This window comes from Vicugna pacos, chromosome X, assembly GCF_048564905.1.
Source record: "Vicugna pacos chromosome X, VicPac4, whole genome shotgun sequence".
NCBI classification, from domain to species: Eukaryota; Metazoa; Chordata; class Mammalia; order Artiodactyla; family Camelidae; genus Vicugna; species Vicugna pacos.
In genome coordinates this window covers 6,823,799-6,847,937 of record NC_133023.1, presented here as the reverse complement: position 1 = coordinate 6,847,937, position 24,139 = coordinate 6,823,799, and the positions used below count along the sequence as shown (strand labels likewise).

Genomic DNA, 24,139 nt, shown 5'->3' with positions numbered 1-24,139 from the left:
CCTTCATCATACCTCCCTCCCGGGTCCAGCCACTCACCCGCTCCGTGTCACCAGGCACTGGCGGAGCCCCAGCTTCCGGAAGATGTCCACCACCGTCTCCATGGGGGTGTGGTCCGTGACCGTGAAAGGGCTGAGGTTCAGGACGCGCCGCAGCTTCAGGGGCTGCGGGCTGTTGGCCGGCAGCTCGGGGGGCTCCTCCGTGAAGTACATGACCGAGTCGCTCACGATGCCCTCCTGCCTCTGTCTGGCGTTCTCTGGAATGGGTGAGCAGGACAACAAGGCACGTGAGTCTCCCCTGTGGAGTCACTCTCCGACCCCAACCCCACAGCGACACACAACTTCCCCAGAATTCCAAGGAGAAGGGTTTAAGAGGGCAAACTCCATGTTCCTAATGAGGGGCTTCGGCCAAACATCTGTGAAATTGGCATCTCTCTCTCTCTTAAGCTAATGCTATGCGAGGCACCCCCTGCTGTGCCACGATCACTCACTGCCAAAGTCTTACACGATGGGTCTGGCCAGGCTGGCTCCTGGAGGGGAAAGCACTGCTTCTGCCCAGAATCCGGAGCACCCAGCTGGCCCAGGACCCTCTCCCGTGCTGTCCTGACACACCTTCACCTCATCGGGGCTGAAGTTTGACATGAAAGGAAGCCTCACTTAGCTGCCCCATGAGCTTAATGCATTGTGGGGTGTTTTTTTTTTTTTAACAAACGAACATATAACTGGCCCAAATGGCATTATAAATCCTGAAAGGAACAAGAAACCAATAGGACCATGCCAGGCTCACAGCCCAGAAATACAGCTCAATCCCAAATGAGACCCTTGGGACCAAAGAAATAGCCCTAGAAAAGCTGCATCCCCACCCTTGGAAGTCCTCTCTTAAAAATAGGCCATTCTGTGGATTTCTCAAGGCAAGATAGTAAAACTGTTATGGTAACAATTAGCCTGTTTCTATCTGTAGGCAAGCCCGTGTGAAAGCAAGCTGCAGAAAAGGAGGGTAACAGGAACTCATTAGAAATACAGCTTTATGCAGTACTCGAAACCCAGGCTATTTTAAGTCACACATGAAATAAATCCATCGGTCTCAAGATATTTCTCCAAGGCGATTTTCCTTCTGTTGGAATTTTAATCTTTCTTTTGGTTCATGGGAAAAGGTTAGGAAAAATGTACAGCAAGGCTTGCTTTAAAATGGATCCTGGTTTCTATAATACATTTTTTTTTTGCCTTCTCAAAGACTACCATTCACCTATATTGTTCTTTGAAAAATAAAATTCTAACTGCTGGCTCTAAGGCCATTTATTGCAATATAGTACTCTAATGGAAAACTGGCAGTGTTCGGGGTCAGACTGAGTTTGAAAAGGGGTCTCTGTTTAAAAGGGGAACAGAGGGCCTGCTGGGCAAATGCCTGCACAGTTATGTGGGTCAGGTTCAATCGAGTTACATCAAATGGAGTATGATTCAACCACAAATACCAGATGACAGTGATGCACAGCCTGTTTTCAAATGTAGATGCGCACTTGTCTCCTAAATCAAGATGGCTCTGTCCTGAAGCACTAAGGTGGCAACAGTCAGCACGTACTTAGTGCTCATCTTCATAGACCAATTGATTCTCTAAAAGTCACATGTAATGTGAAACCCATCTATTTCAACAATCCAGCTGAACATCAGGATTGGATCAAGCCACAAACTCCCATCAAGAACCGATCACACAGATTTGCTGAACCCCTCAAAAAACCAAACAGAGCTTAGCAAACTGTCAGTTCATGTGTTGAAATAAATAACAAGCTTCTATTTCTTCTGAATCTACTGATTGGGTTAGAAGCTGTGAATAACAGCACCTAGCTCCATCAATTCTTGTCCCTGGTGCATTCCCAGTGCCTGGACAACACCTAGAATTCAGTCAACACAAAAGAGATATTTGCCAAATACACACGCGTCAATCAATCAACAAGAGAATAGGTCTACTGAGCGTCAGCGTACTTGGCTCTGCCTGCCATGTAGAACAGAGCCTATTTCACGGAGGAGGCATTAGGAAGGAAAGTCTTGGGCTGTCCGCTGCCGAATAAGAATCGAAAGCATCAGCTGGGGTCAGAGCCGGAGACAGAGTTGCATTTCTTGCTAGTCCAAGAGCGGGAGTGCGGCTCTCTCCACATGGGCTCAGCCACGCCACTTTGGAGCTGTATTCCAAGGACCTATCTTAAAGCCTTGAACTTTGGGGGTACAGGCCAAAAGCTGATGAATGGAAGAAACAGCAAGACAGTTCTTCTCAACCAGGTGAACTGTCTTCTCCCAGTTTGAACAAGAAATCGTCAGTCACCAAAATGCCTGCAACAGACTATACAGCGTGTAAGTTCACAGACGGCAGAGCCTGGCTTCTGTCATCCCTGCGCTCCCAGCTCCCAGGACAGTGCCTGCACACGGTGGGTGCTCAGTGAGAGAAGCAGTTCCTGTGTAAAAGGATCAAGCAAACCGCACAGATTCCCAGACCCCAGGGACTCATAGGAGCCTGTGTTAGAAAAGAAGCCCCCCCAAAAAACAAAACAAAACAGAAAGAAAGGAAGAAAGAAGCTAGCCCAACGATTACATGTGTAAAAGGCCTAAAAGACAAGAAGGAAATGTACTCAATATTAACCATGGCCTTCTTCAGTGTTGAGAATGCAGGTACCTTTTTTATTTTCCCTTTTGCTTCTCATTTCCCCCAACATTCTATAAGTATGTAGTACTTTCACTTTTAAAAAGCTAAAAACTTCATTTTTGTTGTAAGATCATGTGGTTAAATTGTTTTTACAATCATTTTTAGTATAGGAGGTTTGTTGTTGTATTCTACCAGGACTATTATCAGTGGCTACAGCTCCTGAAGAAGAATGACCATTTTAGGATCACCTGCGAGGGTCATTCAACTTGACATTCCACTTTCTCACAGTACTACGATCACAATGCCAGGTGCAAAGAGGGTAATTAGGAAAGTGTTGATCAAGTCAATTTCACAAACTATGATAGGCCAAGAAATTTTAAAAGACTGGAAATAATCACATATCCAGTAAGTTATTATAACAGCTTGAGAGCAATGGTTCTCAACTGGGAGTAATCCATCCCCATCCTCAGGGGACGTAAGGCAGTATCTGGAGATATTTTTGGTTGTCATAACTGGGGGACGGGGTTGCTACAGGCACCTAGTGGGTAGAGAGCAGGGGTGATCCTACAATGCACAGGATAGCCCCTCTCAACAAAGAATGATCTGGCCCCAAGGTCAATACTGTTCAAGTTGAGAAATTCTGTTTTTAGGGAGATAATGATCTATCATCCTGTTCATTTAAAACGTTTCCATAAAACAGATGTAAATTGACAAGAAAGGTTAAAATGGACAATTGGAAGCAACTATAGTGGTGGTTAGTACACAGGTGATATGATAAAAAAAATCTACTTAGAAGAAAAAGCAGATTATTTTATCAAGTTATAGTTTACTGAGGCATGGACAAGTCATGTACGTTTTCATCAGCAGCAGAAATATGCAGATGACAGCACTGTTCCCCAGGGCCTGTCCCAGTAATCAGCGGCTCTCCCAGGAAGAAACCTCTTTATCCCTAAAGAGCCCATCCAACAATCTGACACGTATCTTCTTGTTCAGTCCTCGATGGAGACCCCTTCTGCAAGTAAGCATCTTCCACATGCTGGAGAATTACCATTAAATTATCCACCATACCAAAAAAATGAGAGTTCCCTTGACTGTCGTCTGTAACTCTAACTTTCCATCCCTTTAATCATCTTTGCGGCTTCCCTCTGAGTCCTCTCTGAATCCATCCTCACTTAACTGTGGAACTCAAGACTAGAGGAGCCTACGCCTGCATAGCACAGAAAGGGCCTCCTATTTGCAAAGAGCCCCAAGAGGTAAAGTTCCATCTACGAGGAATTTGAACAAAGACCACATCTGGCCCCATGTGTTAGTATGTGATGGTGAAGAGGGCCATGTTTCCTAGGTGGTGCTAACTAATTGCTTTCAAACAAAGACAGTGGCTATGGTTTGGCATTCCAGAGAGGGACAGGAAAATAACAAAACATTTCAGCTTCATGTGAGCAACTGATACCTTTTTAAACATGATGTGTAAGAGAAAATCTTCATTTGCTTTACTGACTGTTCTTTTCTTATCTTGGGTCTATCGCCAATCTTTACGCCTGAGTCCCCAGAAAGTGAAATTGACAAGGGATGGTTACCAGCTAAAAGCTCAGGTCATATTTCTATATTCACGCAGGGGCATATAATTCCGCACATACAGGTCATGGATTCCTCCACCAGAGTACAGGACAGAGCAGGAAAACAGCTTTTCTGACTGCTCATGGCAAAACACTCCTTGCCTTTCCAGAAACCATGTAAATAGCAGCTTCTATACTATTATCAGTCTGATTGAAAGCATATAGGTATTATTTACACCGCGTGTTGCCTCTTCAGACATTCCAAACATAGCTTCTAGGAGAGCGCTCGGTTGGCAAGCTTAAATTTCTTCTCCAACCGGTTGATGACAATTACTGCTTCCCACTTGATTACAGTAATGGCTTTCAGGAAAATTAGTGAGCTGTCTCTTAGCAGGTGTCCCTGGAGCTACACAATAGGTAATAGATTCTGTGACATTTATTACTTGAGTTTTTAAATTTCAACCTTTGCTTAAAAGATTTTAGGGATTGAATAAATTTTTTAAAGGCTGCTGATTACATTAATTTAAAACAAACTCAACCATACTATAGAGCATTTTTTTAAAAAAACTCATTATTTATAAGGCAATAGTTATGCCTCAAGGCACCTACCTGTTAAGCGATAGGACCTATAATAAAGAGATGTTTTCATGTCTAAAATATAAAATCAACTGTTGCTTTGAGGGAGGTAAATATGTTTGGGCAACAAGCTAAAATTAGAGGCTATGGCTTATTTAAGCTTATTTTTATAAAGCCTTTGAAGAAGATGGGATACACCATACAATCACCAAGGGCACGCTGGAGCCATGTCGTGGGCCCCAGCCTACTGTGAGATGCAAGGATGCCGTGCTGGAGGGCATTCATGTTTTGCCGTGTGCCGCCGCGGATGTGCTCTGCTGCTCCTCGTCCCTGCTGCATCAGGTCCTCCAAGCAGGACCACTTGGAGGGAGCCCTCTGAGGCTCATTGCTCCTTCCTCCTCCAAAGACTCACACCCAGGCCTCTGCCTCTGCAATCCTTCTACCTCCTGCTCCCCTTCCAAGGCGGACATCCCTAGGCTTGCTTCTCGGAGCCGCCTGTCTCTGGGACACCCCACCTGGGCATCACCCCCTCTCACCTCTGCCAACTCAACAGCCTGCCCCTCAGCCCATCTGATTCACTTAGCACACGATGAGGAAAAGCATCCCACGGAACCGACTTGACCCACATGGGCCCCTAAGTGATGGAAGCAGACATAAAATCATGAAGTGAAGCAAAGGGCTTGAGCAGTGCCGCAGGAGGTGTCTGCTGCAAAAAGCTCAGCATCTCAGTCAGTTAACTTGCCTGGAAGCCTGTCTCTGTGACCAGCTGGCCTGGCCGGCCCAGCCTCTCCCATCTCTTCCTTCTCAGCTTCACCCAAGTCCCTAAAAGGCGGCAGTGACAGCTCACCTCCCAGCAGGAAGGACCCAGGTGGCTGCTTGCAAACCTGGTGGTCGTTTTCCAGCCAAGAATGCCTCTCCCAAGACACTGCTCCCCACAGTGTGACTCAGGTCCAGTAGCAACGGCATTAATGGGAAGCTTGGGAGAAACACGGAGTGTCAGGTACCCCAACCCCAGATCTGCCGACTCAGATTCTGCATCTTAGCCGCATCCCAGGTGATACAAAAGGGCATTAAAGCATGAGAGCCCCTGGCTTAAAGCCCTCCTACCCATGTCCACTCTCTCTAACCATTTTGAGAATCTGGGGACACAGAGGCTGAGTGAAACAAGGCTTCCCTCGCCTTACTCACTTATTGCAAGAATCAGCTCCCTCCTCTGGGCAAACCCGATGAGGCGCTCTGAGTCCCTGGAGACGACCACAGGGAAGCCATTGTAGTCGGTCTCCTTAATGAGCGTCTCCACGTCCTCGACGGTCATGCTGTCCTGGGTGAGGACGGACAGCGGCGGCTCCCCCCGCCGTGGTCGCATGACATCGGTGGCCAGTGTGCGGTGAGTGAACTCGTCCTTCACATCCAGAAACGGGTACCCATTCAAGTGGATGTGGGCCTCGTAGATGCCTTCCTTCCCAAAGGCATCGGCCACCCACTTGCTGGTTACGGCTGCTGCCATCAGGGGCACGATGTACTCGAGACCGCCCGTCAATTCAAACATGATGACCACCAAGGACACCGTCATCCTGGTAACTCCACCTGCAACCCAAGAGAGGAACGAAATTCCAGGGCTTCACTCCACATCCTCGAGGGGACATCAATTGTGGAAACTGACAAGCTGGCGGTATTCTCCTGGCGCCTGTCCTAAGGAGAGGGTCCTGCAAGGCACCCGAACTCAGACCTCTGGGACCGAGGCCAGGCTCAGTTAAACACAGCCTTGCATCACGAGCCATAAGGCACATCTGCCTGGGGGGCTCTTCTCCAGTGATGGACACTGAGTTGTCCATTCACCCTCAGGACCACACACCTTGCTTTTTAGTGAGTGGATCCCAAGTGGGCCCTGCAGGTTTCTGACTCAGCAATGTGGCTCTCTTCCAGAATCCCAGAAGCTGGAAAAGTGTCAAGATTTTTAGGGGCTACAGACAAGAGGGTGCCCACCACCCTTGTGTCCCTTGGTATTCAAAGGAAGATCTTCCAGTGAGCTTAAACCAGGGTTTCCGGACCTCAGCATGAGAAACATCTAGAGCTGGATTATTCTTTGTAGGGGAAGGGGTGTCTTTGCACTACAGGATGCTGAGTAGCACCCCTGACCCCCACCTACTAGACATCAGTAGCACCCACCAGGTATGTCAACCAAAAATGTCTCCTCCACTGCCCGGTGCCCCTCATAGGCACAACTGCCCCCAGTTGAAAACCACTATTCTAGATGGTACAGCTGCAAGATGCTGGAGACCCCATCAGCCTGGGTCCCTGGATGACTGAGTGGAGATAAGCCCACTGCTACTCACATTACACACACACACACAGAGTTGATTCTCATTATTATGGTAGTTATGCTCTATAAAGTTAACACAAACACTGAATTAGCAAATACTGAATCACAGCCCCAGGGGAGATATCAAGTTAGGTTTCTGAGAACCTCTGGTCACACCATTTTTGTCAACCAATCAATATAAAAACTTATTTGATGTGTGTTTCTGTTTAAAGACACCTTATTTATTTAATACATGTAGCTGGTTCATTAACACTGAACTCACAGCCAACAGCACTGTAACTCATGCCTGAATGAAGCTTCTCTAACTCATGTATTTTCTCCAAAAGGCTCATCTCAGATGTCTTGCGTTTAAGAACACAAGACAGTACTGCCGCACTGCACTTGGGGCCACTGTAAATAGCAAAATCTTTAAAAAAAAAAAAAAAAGCACACACATACCCCCCCAAAAAAACCTTGGCACTAAAAAGACCAGGAAAAGGACACCTGTGTACAGGAGAAGAGCTGAAACAAGAAGGTGGACCTTCGCCTTGATTGGCCTTAGCTGGGAACATGCATATCAGACAACTCAAAAGTTTCCACCACTCCGCATGTGTCCCAGAATGACTAGGAAGCACCTCGAGTACTGATTCAGGGGTGGCAGCCAAATTTCAGCAAGGAGGCAAGTTCCCAAAAATGGAATTCACGAATAAGGAGAATCAACCACCTATCCTGAGCCATACCCGAGCCTCGGGGTACTAAGCCACTGAGATTTAGGGGTCTACTTGTTACAGCAGCACAACCTTGCCTATCGTGACATGCGAACACTGGAGTCCAAGTCATCCTTCTGGCCAGTCCTGGACACCAGATTGGTCTTTGTGTCGGTGTACCTCATCTTTCCCTGCACCCTCGCCCACCCCACCTATGGCCGCATACCTAGGCAGGCAGCAGCTCCCACCATGGCATAAAGCCCTGGGGTGACGCAGTCTGCTCCGGGCCTGCACCAGTTCCTGAAGATGATCCAGTCGTGGTGATGGTAAGCCAGCTGCTCCACGCCGATTCCCACCATCCTGCCCGCCATGGCGCCCACGGCCATGCTGGGGATAAAGAGGCCGGACGGAATCTGCAGGGAACATGGGGGAGAGAAGCGTGAGGGAGGGGGTCCCCATTCCTGCCGCCCCCAGGGAACACAGCCCCCCTCGACAAGCTTGCATTTGGCTTCAGTCTTCCAAGGAGGCGCAACGCTTCAAAATAGCTCAGCCGGGAAACCGTGGAACAAGTGATTTCACCTGCTTGGTCGTAGCTACTATGACTCGGGGAGGATGTAATTTTACACTTTGATTTCCTCGCCTTCAGAAGCCGGCCTGGTTGGCCTGCTGTGGATTAAAGAAGGATAAACCCCACTGCAAATCACATTCAAGGTGCACATCTGTCACTTGAGATACTCACCGCTTTCTCTCTTCCCTTGCGCGTCATTCAGATGAGCTTTGAAAATTAAATGTCAAGCCACAGCATGAAAAGGGAAAAGCAGGGCCTTCAACCGTTCACAGGTCAAAGAAAAGAAGCTAAAAGCATCCATATAGCTGCCCTGCATCTTCCAAAAAGCTTTTCACAGGCTCACCGCCCTCTTGAATCGACAGTGGCCAGGCATCTGTCAGAGAGAGATGCCAGAGGAGGGGGGAATCTCTCTTCCTGACAAAGTCCATTCTCTGCAAAGTATATGGAGTATCTTCAAGTTACATTAGATGCAGTAAATAAACAGACTGTGTAAACCAAAAGGTCTTGGTCATCTCCTGTTTTATATTTTGCTGTGTGAAAATACATTTTAGTTTCTCCAGTGATCAGACAAGCACTACAGAACACGCCTGAGTCTCCTTGTTCCTAGAGAAGGCATGGGACTGCCCATCCTGACTGGGGGCTGCATTCATGCCCCTCCTGCCAGACTGTCATCAATTTGAGGATGGAAGTGGATCTTTAACCAAATTCAAGTTAAGTTTGGGTCCTTGGGTGTGATTTCTAGAGTCCGGGACATTCCTGAGGAAATTGTTCCTTTCTGAGCACCCCCCACCCCCCGTGTCATTTAATGCCCTATAACTTCAAAGCAGCCTTCCCCCGGCAGGCACCAGAGGATGCAGCCAGTGTCTTCCTCAGAAACGAAAATAAATCCCTCTGCTAGGAGATGATGGATCAGAGACAGTTGGCTGTTTCATAAAGTCCACCCACCCTCATTCTTCAGGCAGATTGCAGGCTTGTGTTTGACCATGGCACGCAAGTACACAGCTCCCCAGACTTTTTTTAAAGAAACAATTCATAAAAATCCCCCACAAAAAGCAACAGTAAGGAACACAGCGCGGTTCTGGAGGGTCTGCCATGTTCTGGTCCTGGTCCTCGGTGCTGGTTCCACAAGCATGTGTGTTTTATGAAAATTCATCATGCTGTCCACATCCCTATATGAATGATATACTCTGAGCCTTAGCTTCTTCACTTGTAAAGTGGGGTCAAAAATCTCTATTCCATAGGTTTGCTGTTTATCAAAAGCTTTCTTTCTTGCTGGTTAAAAGAATGTCAAGGGTCGCTCAGGAGAACATACAGTAAAGGTCAGTTCCCCTTTTCCTCCCATCACAATCTTACTTTGGCGAGTAGCATGCCATCCCCAGAAGGACGTGGGCTGCCTCACCCCTAACCCCCAGCATCTTCCCTCCCCTTCACTTACCTTCATGCCAAAGGTAAATATGGTAATGATGATCTTGAAGATCAGCGCCAGCGCCAGCTGCCACATGGCTGTGTAAACCCCGACCCCGGCCGGCCGGTCCGGGATGTCGTCCACAGGCCGCGTCATGTTGGGGTCGTTGATGTAGTCACAGAGCTGGGAGGACTCAAGGGCCCCGCAGTCATTGAAGAGCTCGGAGATGAGCTCGCTCGTGCTCCGGCGCGTGTAGGGATTGGGGTAGGCGACAATGGCGGTGATGGCGGTCACTGCAATGACCTCCAGCACCGGGTACTTGCCCAGCTTGGTGGTCTTGCGCCTCCTGCACCAGGCGATGTTGCAACGGATGAAGAGGGTTCCCCACAAGCCCCCGAAGACCCCAAGCAGGATGAAGGGGAAGAGCTCGGCCATGTACCAGGGCGTGTGATATTCCACATAGAAGAGAACGAGGCGGCTGTTCCCAAAGGGATTGATGGATCGCAGCGTGAAGGCTGCCACCAGGGCCGCAAAAAAGGACCGCCACAAGGTCTTCAAAGGAAAGTAGTAACTGACCTGCGACAGACGAACAGGTGGAAAGTCAGAGATTGACAGAGAGAGCTGTCCAGAGCCCCAACCCCAATGATCAGTGGCCACCCGCTGGCATTTGCCACGGAGGTTACACTCAAGACCCAAGATGGGCGGTACTCACTTCCTCAATCTAGGCTTAATTATGGCCAAAATGCACTAGCAAAGATATTGAAATTGGAATGTGGGGAGGGAATAGCTCAGCGGTAGAGTGCGTGCTTAGCATGCACAAGGTCCTGGGTTCAATCCTCAGTACCGCCATTAAAAAATAAATTCAGTTAAACTTTAAAAGATAAAATAAAAATTTTTTTAAATAAAATTGGAATGGATACTAGTCAAGGTGCATTTTAGCTATTTCTTTAAAGAGAAATGAAAATACTTCATCATAATTCAGTTTATGGGACAGAGACCCTCGTAAAAGAAAATAAACCTCTGATCTGATTCTGCAGACAACAGAATAGATTATGGGTTGAAAACCCTGGCCCAGCCAACATATCTGGATGGCACATGAGTTAAGAAGGGTTTTGACATTTTTAAAAGGCTGGTGGGAAAAAAGAATATTTTGTGACATATGAAATATGAAGGTCTTGTTGGAAGGCAGCCATGCCTGGCTTGTGGACGCTGAAGTTTGAATTTTATCTACTTGTCACATGTCACCAAATATTGTCCTTCTTTTGAATATTTCACATCCATTTGGGTTGTGAAAAGCAAAAATGCTTCAGTATATTGTTCATGAAAAAGAGAGAGGAGACTGTAAATCTTCCTCCAAAATCGCACTGGCAATTTTTAAAACAATACTTGAAAACACATATGTTTGGGTGAAAATTGTGGCTCCTTAAGAAGCCGCAGGCATCTCGTTCAATACTCCTTCAGATCTAGTCCTCAAAAGGCTGGGGATGGAAGCCTCGTGTGGTACCCACCATCCCAGTGTCCCTCGGGCCTCAGGACCACGGATCAACCCCCTCCGCTGCCCACACTCACCTCTTCCAGACTGAAAAGCACACCGCCGATCGGAGCACCAAAGGCGACGGAGACCCCGGCTGCGGCCGCAGCTGACAGCACCTGCGGGGCATAGAGCTCCGGGTCAGCCCGAGGCCTTGCGGGTGAAGCCCTGGGCGCGGCGGGACTGGAGGCTGGAGGCTGGAGGGGGTCACCGCCCACGGCAGCTGCACCCACTCACCTCGCGCCGCTTGCCCTCATTCTTGCTGTACTTAGAGAAAAGGCTGCTGAAGAAGTTGCCACAGCAACAAGCCACGTGCACCAGTGGCCCTTCTTTGCCGAGGCTCAGGCCCGAGGATACCACCAGCACCAGGGTGACGGTCTTGATCAGCAGGGTCCACTTCCCCAAGTAGCCTCTGATGATGAAGCCGCTCAGAATGGTCTTTATCTGAAACAGAGGACGGAGGATGATGCAGAGTGAGCCGCAATTCAGTAAATCCCATTTTTGTTGTTCATTTCACTATAATTTTATATTAACCCAAAATATATGATATTCATGGAAGCCTGAAACAATCCAATGCACACTAAATCTTAATAATTCCGAAAGTAATGAGAGATCACAACAAGGCCTGAATAAATAAGTACCAGAATCTCATTTTATGTATGGTGTTTTATCCCGTTCACGTTACCCTCTGTTGTGTTGAAAAGACACGTGTCTCTATTGATTCTAACTGTTAATTTTTGACTAGTGAAAGATGTCCAAGATAAAGAGACATCTGGCAAGCTAAATGACAAAGCAAACAAAACAAAATGTCAACTGAACTTTAGATCTGGGGTCATCAAACTAGCGTCCAGCCCACCACCTATTTCCGTAAGACCCACAAGCTAAGAGTGCTTTGAACATTTTTAAATGTAATATGTAAACAAGACTACTAGCCTTCTAGAGACAATAGTTTCTCAGTCTTGCCTCTTGACTCACAAAGCCTAAAATATTCTCTGCCCTTTATCAGGAAGGTTTGCCAAGCCCTGCTGCAGGCCACGGGGAGATAGGTGTTTACTGTCCAATTCTTTCAACTTTTCTATACCTTTGAAAATATCCTTAATATTGGAAAAAGAAGATGCTTGGCATTCTAATGACGCCCTTCTAGGGGATGTAAAGGTGTCTGAATCCATGGTGACATGTTCCCTTCTGCTGACTCCTGCCCTCTGGCAGCGAAAAGGACTTTGACTACAGGTACAGCTGACTCGAGCTGCGCTTTCAGGCCTGCCGCGTTTTGTAAATGCCAAATAATGGCTTTCTTCCTAAAGGTGCACGTGAGTTTGCGTGACGCTTTTAGAATTCAACTGGGTGCCGATCACAGTAATTAATTTCCTATATTGGAGTCAGTCCTCTGGATATAGATGCATCACCAATGGGTGAATAATAATCTTACCTTCAACCTCTCCCACAAATGGCTGAAATGGAGTGAATGTTTCCTGCAGAGCTAGCAATTGACAAGCCTGTCATCAAAGATTCATTAGACACCGAGTGAGTCAGCCCATGAAATCGTGGTCAGTACCTGTTTTCCCATTGTATAATACATAATGGAACAATCTCAGCTCTTGTCACCATTGGGACGTTTACATAACTTCAAAGTGCCTCTTAGTGGGCATTGCTCTGCCAAGAAATCCGTTTCTCAAATAGCTATTATAGTCCTTCTCAACCTTCTCAATGCACTCAGTGGCATCACCTAGGGAATCAGAAACCAGGGAGGACTGGCTCTACCCCGCCCCCGAGATGTGGTGTAATTGGTCTGATGTGCATCCTGGGTGTGGGAGGTTCACAGCCTCCTGAGGTGATTCTCAAGTGCAGTCCAGGTTGAGACCACTGCTCCAGTCCCGAGAAGGGCAGTACAGGTATTCCTAACTTCTCCAGTAGTTAAGGTGCAGTCCTGCAACACTCTTCGGCATTTTGACATTATGTCACACGTGTGATGATTTGGAGAGGGTGGCGAAGTGAACTCATCCTGGAAATTGTAAAGGGATGAGAATGGACCATTTTCATGTCAGGAATTATTGCCAGAGATCTGTTTCTTAATTCAGGGAGCAAGACTGACTGTGACTGAGCGTGCAGACATCCATTTCCAAAGAACTCACTAAGCTCCACCCGATAGAACACGAGTGAGGTCTTCCAGCTCTGCAATCAGATGGTATTTCTTGAACTCGCCTTTAACTGAAGGCAGACAAACTAGCAGTGGTTAAACTGGTCTTTCACTAGTGGTAGTTGGCCTATTTGAGCCTGGGCTCTGGGGATCTCCGACCCTTTATTTAAGGGATGTTTTATTATGCCTGCCACAATCCTACCCTTTTGTGTTGCCTAGAATAAAATTATCTATAATTTTTTGTCAGTTAGTTAATGTGGATTTGGACCCTAGGGTACAGTTTAAGAGCGTAATACCATTTAGAAAATTACAAGCATCTGAATTACCTGAGCCTTTGCCAGCCGTGACATGTGGTGAATTGAACAATGTAATAGGTATCTCATAATTCTCTAAAATGACTTTATAAAATTGTCATGATCAAATTAGGGACTAAAGAAAGCAAATTCATTCCCAGTAGATGCCAAAATCCAATCGCTTGCTTTAATTTGAATTAATTGAGACTGAATCACGCAGGGCTTTAAGGAGAGGTACTGCAGCAGATCAGTGACTTGGTGCTGGTGACTTTAAAACCTTTCTGGCAAATAAATACCTGTGAGGGAGTTCACGTTTTGTAGTGGGCCAAAACAGCAACCCAAAGTAAGTCCTCATAGGACATGATTTCTTATAGAGCACATAGTGGTTTCGGTGATGAAGCAGACAGGAGGAGACAGAGGGCTATCCTTGCCAAGTTCTCTCTAAATTCTCAAGCCCAAGAACCAGTGTTCACTCTTCAATGCGCTTTACAGAACTGGTACAAGAGCATTTAATACATAGAAAAAAAAAACATTCTCTAAATTTGTATTTTTAAAAATGTTTCCAAAGGACTTTTCAGTCTAAGTAACCCAAATGTTTCAGAAGCTTTGCTTTGTTACAGAGGATGCACCAGTTTTAAACTGTGCGGAAGTGCACACTGCCCTCAAAGTGTGTTCCCATGCTGCACACCCCGTGCCAGCTTACAGCGGCTCACCTCAAACGATGGGAAGTGTATTTCCTAAACAGCTCATTTAGAATCTTTGCTGAAATGAAGGCAAATGGCTCCCAAGCCCAAATTGAGAGGAGCTGGTTTGCATGGTTAGTTGCATTTTGACTGGAAGGAGGTTCTTTTTATCCACGAACTACTTACTGCCGTTTACTTTTCACTCAGCCCCTTTCCTCCAAGAACTGTATTGCACCCTTAGGTTAGGAATTTCAAGCTCTACTATGGTAACAGTGAAAGTCTTGCTAAGACTGAGTTACAATAACCAAAACTTACTTATGAGATCTCCACTGGGTTCCTAATACTTGCAAAGACTACTGTGAACTCTTTTGTAAACAGAGAAACGGATCTGTTACATATTATGTATGACTGAAAGCACGGGAATAAAACAAGCACCTTGGTACTCACTACCAAGTTTAAGATAGAAGAGCAGGAACCTTTGAAAGCCCTGTGTTTGCTTCCTCAGTGGAACCTCCCTCCTCCCCCGCCCCACCATTTCCTTGCCTTTCTTCATAGCTTTAGCACAGACATGTATCACTAAACAGTATGCTTGCTTCATTTTGGCTGTTTTATGGACTTTACATGATAGACTCGTACTTTATATATTCTTCTGCAACTTACACTTTTTTTTAGTTGAAGTATAGTCAGTGTGCAATGTCGTGTCAGTTTCTGGTGTACAGCATCATGTTTCAGTCATACACGTACATACATATATTCTTTTTCACATTCTTCCTCATTATAGGTTACTACAAGATACTGAATACAGTTCCCCATCTACACAATAGAAACTTGTTGATCTATATTATATATAGTAGTATCTTTTGACCTAATATCACTTTTTTGAGTTTCATCCACATCAATGTGTTCCTTGCACTTTGTCACATAAAAAACAATGCTCAACTCAGTATTACTCCTTTTGACTTTTTTTTTTTTACTTTTTTTTAATGGAGGTATAGTTGATTGACAATGTTGTGTTAGTTTCTGGTGTACAGCACAGTGATTCAGTTACACATATATATTCTTTTTCATTATAGGTTATCATAAGATATTAGAGGTAGTTCCCTGTGCTCTACCGTAGGAACTTGTTGTTGATCTGTTTTAGTATTTTACTCCTTTTGAGTTCAGCTGTCACAAATAAAGATGCTTGCTTTGGACAAAGACCAGGTCCAGCCAGCCCCTCACAGCTGGAGCATCAGTCTGCCTACAAGCTGAACCACGCATCTCTGGTTCTTGGAAGAAGATAGGATTACCCAGCACACCTTCTATTGCTGCTTGAAATTTCCCACCAGTTCCCCACTAGCCATCTCCTTATTTTGAGAGGCAGTTTGAGTCCAAAAGCTCCTACTCCTGGGCAGGGGGTATCAGAAACTGAGATGCCAACAAGAATCTGTTCTTTTAATTGTGCAGGGTGCCTTCCATCTTAGGTATCAAATAAAATGCAGTCAGTTCTGCCGTTAACACTTGTTTTGCAAACACCAACTTGTTCCAATGTGATTCGTGCATCTGGGAAGAACTTGAGCAGAACGCAAATTTTGCGTTTGTTTATGCACAATTTCACGGGGGAGAAACACAAGGCAGAAAACCACCAGCCGGGCAGGGATGTGCAAAGCGCACACAGGCACACGCCTCGCACAGCTACCGCTTCACGCATGCGGGGGTATTTAGACATTTCTTAACCATTCCACATGGGTAAAACTGCACGACTGATTTTAAGAAGTTTCCGGCTTTTTTATGTGTCACCAACGAAGTTTCTGAGTGTTGTGCCCCGAACCCGATTTTCCCTACAAGCTCTGTGGGTTTTCTAGGCAGTTCTGCATGGCACTGTGATTTTTAGGAATGTGTGTCACATTATCTCGGAACTGGCTGTCTTGAGGAAACAGGATGGTGCTGCAGTTTGGTTTTTAGGCTTTCATGGCAACACGTTAATATAAACCATCCAAAATGCAGCACAAAATAGTAAGTTTTTTTTTCATCTGAAGCAAGATAATGTTGAGCTTTCCTTTCGATGATCCTTTAATTACCCCGGCCCTTTGCGTGAACTGCCCAGACCAGCGGCAGCACCACCAAAGAGCCTGGGTCCGCTACCAGAATCGCTCACATCTTTAAACTCAGCATCTTCACCGTCTATGGACGTGGCTAAAGCACCAACTTGAAGGAGAACTGAACTGTGTTGATTATACTGATCACGTAATAACTCTTAAAATTATTTCTGGCTAAAAGTTTTACTGTCTGGCCTTTTCAGACACTGGTTCAATTATCGTTTTTCTACCCAGCAGATCCTCCTTGGTTTGAAGTTTGGTCTCAGGCGTCCCTCTTGATCAATGAGGTCATTTCCTTCATACTTTGGTTAAAAGAAAGTGCTAAAAAATATTTATAAGAACCCTAAACTCACAGGGGTGCATTTACAGCGCATACACTGAACGTGGAATTCGTTGCTGTTTTTTTTAAAGATTGCTATTACCCTGTTACCAGAAGAGCAAAATGTGGCGATGGAGTTCACTCCTCAGAGAATTTACTCATTAGTCAACTTTCTGAGCCACAAACCTCCACTGATGTCCTTTTTACCTTCTATCAGAGACACACTTAGAGCAACTCGTTCCACATTTGTGTGTGTGGTTAATGAACTCTGATTCCGCAAGGTTTCAGAGCTATACCTGGTTTGCAAAGACAATAATTTAATCATCTGAGAAGCAACGGAGCATAAATCCTGAAGCCAGATGGCTGGGTTCCACTTCTAGCTGACAGCTTTGTGACCTTGGGCAAGTTACTTAACCTCTCTGTGCATCAGTTTCCCCAGCTATCAAATAAAGAACAGCAGTACCTACCTCACAGGCTAAGCTCACTGTGGGGACTGAATGAGGCAATGATATCAAAGGCTTGGAACCGTGCTTAGCACACAAGCGCTACAGAAGTATCTGCTATTCTCATCACCGGCACAAAAATCCGGCCACCACTCACCTCTGGAATACCGGAGCCACAGGCGTATGGTGCAAATACCCGGACCAGGGAGACGGCCAGAAACGCAAAGAGCAACGCCCACAGGATGTACATTAGGTAATTCAGAATGTACGCACTGGCACCCTGAAGGAGACGCAAAACAAGAAGGAACATGTGAGCTGCGGCAGACCCGAGGCGTGCGCCCCCGGCGGGGGAGCCGGCGCTGTGACGGGATCAGGCAGCTCTCCTCCCGCTCCCCCGGCGGCAAAAAGGCGGGGTTGGTTTTGTCGGCTGTTGCTACTGCTACGGTCCTACACACAGACGCCCAGACACAGCCCCGGGTGCTTCTCCAGGAGCTATCTACACGCACCTTCTAGAGGTGAGATCCCCACCGTCACGCACACTGCGACAGCCGCGGGGTTTTAATCACCACTTGCGCTCGAGTTCATGCAAGGGGCCTCAGAAAAGTCTGCCTTGGAGACCCCGGAGGTTTGCGTGGTCTCGTCTGCGGTGGATCGGCCTCTCTTGGCTTACCTGAAGCCGCACCGCCAATGAGTGAGTGTGGGAACTGAATTTCGGCATGCTGCTTCTCAGGTGTCCCTGGCCTGGCAGAAGCCGCATCACCTGTGCATGCGCTAGAAATGCAGAATCTCAGGCCCCGCCCCAGACCCGCGGAATCAGAGGCTCGGGGTGGGGGGTGCAAAATACGTTTCAACAAGGCCTCCAGGGGGTTCTGACGCAAGCTGACATTCCAGGGGCACTTTTAAAGGGAAAACTTGATCTCCTTCACAGTAATTCATTGAACCATCTATTCCAAATTATCTGATGTGTGGGGAACACTTTCTGATCCAAAGACACTGTCTGGGGCCTTTGAGGCAGAGGACCTGGTCTGCTGGGTGGAGACCACATTCCTCCAGGCCTCAGCTCCTTGTCACTATCTGGATCCCTCCTGTCAGAAGGAAGCAAGGGCACTTACAAGCCAGGCCATGGACATGGCTACATGCGTGCCTAGAAAATGCAAAAATAAAAAACCTCCCAGGGATCACTGCCTTTATAATCACAGATATTCACACCCAATGTGGTGAGAAATCAGACCGAGGAACACATTTTCATCCAGTTAAAAATGTACTTTTTTGAGACTAAAAATAACATCTCACTCGTACTAACAGTAATTCTTTGAATTAAAGCATAAATCTTAGAAATGCTTGAGAAGATGGGCAACCATATTTCCCCCCCCAAAAAAACACACCGCAAGTAGGAGAGAAGAAATACGATGTGGCGCCCAGCCAAGTTCACTGCATCAATCCAAGCAGAGAATTTATTTTTGGAAGTAATGGAGAACACTGAGAATGTGTGAGATTTCAAGATCCCTGTCTACTTCTGAGATCTGAAGGAATTCATTTCCAACTCCAGTGAGAAAGAGGTTTAGCAAAATGGCAAAGTGCATTCCAAATATCTTCAGCTGTAGTAAGTCGATCCGGCAATAGAGGGGTGAGGGGGGTGGGGAGGAGAAGAATCAATAGATTACACCTATCTTCCAAGAAGAGTTCTAGCTTGAATGGTCCTCACGTTACCCCTAATGTGAATCTTGGCAACCTCGCTTCCCCTCACCCAGGGTTCTGATCTGTCAATGACCCACAGTCATCGTGGTAACCACTGAATTCAGTTAGAAATTAACTCTTTTCCATTGTACATATACACCACATCTTCTTTATCCAATCATCTGTTGACGGACACTTAGGCTGTTTCCATGTCTTGGCTATTGTATATAGTGCCGCTATGAACATTGGGGTGCATGTATCTTTTTGAATTAGAGTTTCCTCTGGATTTATGCCCAGGAGTAAATCAACTATACTTCTATTAAAAAAAAAAGAAAAGAAAGAAATGAACCCTTTTCCCGAACTAAGATTGTGTATGGAGATCTGGAGCTCAAAGTACCATGAACGCATGCACCTGCCAGGTCTGCGCTTGCCCGCTACCTCCCCCAGGCCTGGGATGTTCCCATCACGGAAGGCGCAGGAACATCCTCTGTGTGTGTTCATGAGATGCATTGGAAGATGATAACTTAATTTACAGTGAGACAGCACTGCACACCTGCCAGGAGGGTTATAATCCAAACCAGGTAACAACTGGTGTCGGTAAGGATGTGGGGAAATTGGAACCCACATCTGCTGCTGGTGGAAGGTAAAATGGTGAGGCCACTTTGGAAGACAGCCCGCCAGCTCCTCAAAAGGTTAAATAGAGAGTCGCCCCATGACCAAGCAATTTCCCTCCTAAGAATCTCCGCCAAAGAAATGAAAACACATGTCCACACAAAAACGTGTACACAAATATTCAGAGCAAAAGCATTCACGATAGCACAAAGGTGGAAGCAATCTATGTTCATCAGCTGATGAACAGGGAAATAAAATGTGCTCTTTCTGTACAGTGGAGTGTTACGTGGCTGTGAAAGGGAATGCAGCACCGATTTCTGCTACAACATGAATGAACTTGGAAAATGTGATGCTAAGTGAATGAAGCCAGACACAAAAGTCCACATATTGCATGATTTCATTATATGAAGTGTTCAGAACAGGCAAATCTATAGAAACAAGAAAGGAGATTAGTGGTTGCCTGTGGCTGGTGGATTTGGGGGGGAATGGTGAGTGACTGCTCATGGGTACAAGGTTTCTTTCTGGGTGATAGAAATGTTCCAAAATTAGATTGTGATGATGGTTGCACAACTCTGTGAAGACTCTAAAAGCCACTTACAGTGTACACTTTTCATGGGCGAACCACATGGAATATGAATTGTATCTCACTAAAGCTATCATTTAAAAATATTGTATCTTTTCTTTTCAATTAGAAGGTATGGGGGGAGTGTACCGCTCAGTGGTAGAGTGAGTGCTTAGCATGCACAGTCCTGGGTTCAATCCCCAGTGCCTCCATTAAAAAAATTTTAAAATAAATAAACCTAATAACCTTCCCCCCCAAAAAAAATTTTTTATAGAAGGTATAAAATTCAAGCCTAGTTCTTCAACCTGATCAAGAGACCACTCTCAGGAAGAAAAATAAAGCCAAGCACAAGGCTTTAAGAAAAATACATATATTGTGCCCATGAAAGAGTGGGGAAAGGTTTTCCAACCGAAGTCTGAACACCAGAGCTAGAAAAAGCCAAGCGGCAAGGGGTACTAGTATTCACCACGGATGGTGTCAGAACAGACGCGTGCAGGTGAGAACACGACCTTGGCCAACGCCCGCGGGCTTCCCGGCCGGGACCTGTCCACACACCCACCTCTGACTGATTCACCAGCAGCTCCGACCATTTCTGCCACAGGGGACACTTGTCCCTGTCCTCAAACGTGGTCTCGTTGGAAGTCCAGCAGCACTGCTCGTGGCTATACCAGAAGGCAGACAGGCAGACCCCCTCCTTCAGGTCGGTCATCCAGTCGACGGCGAGATCGATGACCCCAGCCAAGGTGCCTGGAAGAAGCAGCCAGAGCCCCTTAGAGGAACAGCCCGGGGTGCCGCCTGGCAACACGCCACGTGGGCCAACGCGGAGCACACGGGCCAGGAAGGCAGGCAGGGATGCCGGTGCCTCCGGCTGCCCCGCACCCAGACAGGCAGCCTCCTTCTTCAATCTTGAAGTCACCCGAGCCAGTGGCAAGGCACCCGCTGTGGCAAACGCAGTGCCCAGCTCAGGGAGACACAAAAGCCAACGATGGGTAGTCCTTGGGGGCTTCCATCAAGCGGGACGGAGAGACACACAGGTCTGAGCTCATCACAAGCCACTGGGGCCCAACGGCTTTCAGAATCCAGCCCTTCCAAATTGTAGAAAGAGGGCACCTACACCCTAGAAATGACATTACCCCCTTGGGCGGCTTCTGGGCAGGATGCAGGGATCACACGCATTAACGTTTCTCCAGGACATATGACAGTTCAGACAAAAGGGAGACATCGGGGCTACAACAGCCTTGTCGTTTTAAGGAAGACTTTGCCACCAAATGGAACCCTGCTTGAAAAATCTCACTTATGAGAACTTGGTGGATTTTTAAATTATAGATATAGGACTGGAGAGCTATCTAAGTAAATAACTACTTTAAAGGTTGATAGAAGTGAGATAAAATAGCGTGCAGTGGGCCGCAGAAGGCTACCGTGGGTCTCTTTCTAGAATAACCCATTCCAGTCTTTTACGACGGCAGGGAATACTTTCAGGCTACTAAACTTCTCACACTTTTACTGGATCTTTATTACAGTAACAATTCCCCACTGGCATCCCCACAGGTCTCGCCAGAACACGGGAATCCTCAACAACGCGCAGGCTCTAACTGTTGCGCCCGAGTATCTCTCCAGCATCCTCTTTTTCCATCACTCACCCCAACTCTGCCCACGCCGTGTTCCTGGGCCCCCCAGGCTCTCCTCTCTAACCCACCTCAGACAGCACTGCCCTCCCCCCAGCCGGCAAGCTCCTATTTATCTTCCAGACCCTAGATTTATGTCACCTCCTTCAGGAAGCCTTCCCTGATTTCCTAAGTCTGGGCAAGGTGTACTTTCCAGGCATGTCCCCATTACCATACCTATCACATCCTGCTACCATGATTATATTTATAGACATTGTATAACTATACACACACACACACACACTCCAACTAATCAATAAGGGGTGGGGGAGAGTCTCCTGTCTGGTTTGTGCACCAGTGGGGATCAGGCCAGACGTCCAGACCCTGTGTCCACTTTAAGTGGGTAAGAGCCACCTGCCTGTTCTTTGCTGTCTTTGTGTCAGGTACATGGCCAGAACTATATATCCATGTTGAATGAATGAGTGCAATAAATGAAAATCAGAAAACTCAGGTCCGTCCATTCACTCAAGGGCTGTTTGCTGAGCACCTACTTACTACGTACCATGCACTGTTCCATGCCCTGGGGTACAGCCGTGAACCAGGCAAACTCAGCGCCCTGCTTTCATGGAAGTGCACCTCATGTGGGAAGAAAGACACTAGACAAAATAAGTAAGGAAATCGGGCAGGTCCTCAAACAGTTAAACACAGAGTCACCATCTGACCAAGCAAGTCCACTCCTAGGTGTCTTCCCCAGAGAAATGAAAACATACATCCACACCAAAATGGGTACACAAATGTTCACAACAGCCAAAAAGTAGAAACCACCCACATGCCCATCAATCACTGAGTGGAGAAACAAAACGCGGTCCGTCCTACAATGGAACGGTATTTGGCAACAAAAGGGAATGAAGTCCTGACACACATGACAGCAAGGATGAACCCTGGGAACACTGTGCTGAGCACAAGCAGCCAGTCACAAAGGACCACATACTGTATGATTTGTATGAAGCGTCCAGAAGAGGCAAACTGACAGGGAGAGAAAGTAGATTAGCAGTTGTCGGGGGCCGGGAGGAGGCTGGGGCACGGGCACTGGTAGCTAAAGGGTAGGGAGGTTCTTTGGGAGCTGATGAAAATGTTCTCAAATTGATTTTGGTGAGGGCTGCACAACTCTGTGAATACACTAAAAACCACTGAATGTACACTTAAACTAGGTGAATTGCATGAAATGTGAATTGTATTTCAATAAAGCTGCTACATCCCTACGCACACACACACATACGTACAGGGCAGGGGGTGAGGCTCAGAGAGGGAGAGATGTACTTTTAGAAAAGGGGATCAGAGAACCCCTCACATAGATGACATTTGAATAAAAACATAAAGGGGGGTCCTATAGATATCCAGGGGCAAGACCCAAAGTTCACCCCAAATTCCACTGCTATCCATTCATTCGGAATCACATCTTCCCTGACCCGCCTTCCTGGCTGGCTCTGCTTCTCCCAGGGCTGGGCGTCTCAGCTGTGTTCTGTGGAGCAACAGCGACACCAAGTGGTGGTTCCTGAGTAACATTCCGCAGAGGAACCGCTCCATCTTTGGGAGTCAGAATATAAGATCCAGGGGGCCACTAAGGAAGTGACAGGCCAGGCAGTGGGACCCCTGAGTCTCTCCACCGTTTAACAGCTGGGGAATGGGAAAGTGAATGGGGCGCAGTTTTCTGGCTTTCCCTTCGAGGCACATCCAGATCAAAAGAACACTTTAACCACCTTCACGGTCAATATCACCCCATTCGTGCCTCCCTTCTATACTCGTTACAGGCAGCTGCTGTGACTAGAGGGGAAGGATTCCCCCTTCAGCACTCTTCTTGGCCCTTTAGGACATGCCGCAGAGGGATGGACCCACTCCCTAGCAACCAAGCCCCTCCTACCATTGAAAATGGTAAAAATCTTCAGCATTTGGCCAGAAACCCAAATCCTCTGTAATCACACAATGTCCGTCTGTGGCCCACCCCCCAAGTAGTGTTCTTTTGAGACCGTGTACTAGATTTGATTGATCAGTCCTATAATCCTGACAGTTGTGTTATTACAGGCAGGGGGGTTTTACTTAGGGAATCTCTTGAGCACGTTCAAATTTCTTATGCTGAGACAATAACCTTCACAGCCTCCCAAAAGGAAGCAAGTTTCAGTAAACAATTTCCCTGGAGAGCTGGTGCGGCTGATATTAAAAGGGGAGGTCTCCCCTCCAGATACTCATTTATTCATTCTGGAACCATCTACTGCTCACCAACACAGTGTTGGGACTATAAAAACGAAGGATGCAGAGCTCCTGAGGGTCAGAACAACGTACAGGCTGGAGGTACCTCCCCTGGGCCCACCTCAGAGCCTGCAGTGTCTCCCATGACTGTGAGTGCCTTTGGATGTTGACAATTCATCCCAGGGAAGTCCAGTCTCATATGGGGGT

General features: G+C 46.9%; 1 protein-coding gene across 2 annotated transcripts in view; it reads right to left on the bottom strand.

The window, feature by feature from the left end:
* CLCN4 (chloride voltage-gated channel 4) overlaps positions 1–24,139 on the bottom strand; it is a 66,037-nt gene that overhangs the window by 10,157 nt on the left and 31,741 nt on the right. For both annotated transcript variants that reach the window (XM_015251871.3, XM_072956766.1), the window contains 8 exons: positions 20,641–20,828; positions 17,388–17,510; positions 11,515–11,721; positions 11,316–11,396; positions 9,777–10,322; positions 8,000–8,186; positions 5,953–6,351; positions 38–254 (listed from right to left, as the gene is read on the bottom strand). In XM_015251871.3, coding sequence (XP_015107357.1) covers positions 38–254; positions 5,953–6,351; positions 8,000–8,186; positions 9,777–10,322; positions 11,316–11,396; positions 11,515–11,721; positions 17,388–17,510; positions 20,641–20,828 — 1,948 coding nt within the window. The remainder of the gene's footprint in view (positions 1–37; positions 255–5,952; positions 6,352–7,999; positions 8,187–9,776; positions 10,323–11,315; positions 11,397–11,514; positions 11,722–17,387; positions 17,511–20,640; positions 20,829–24,139) is intronic.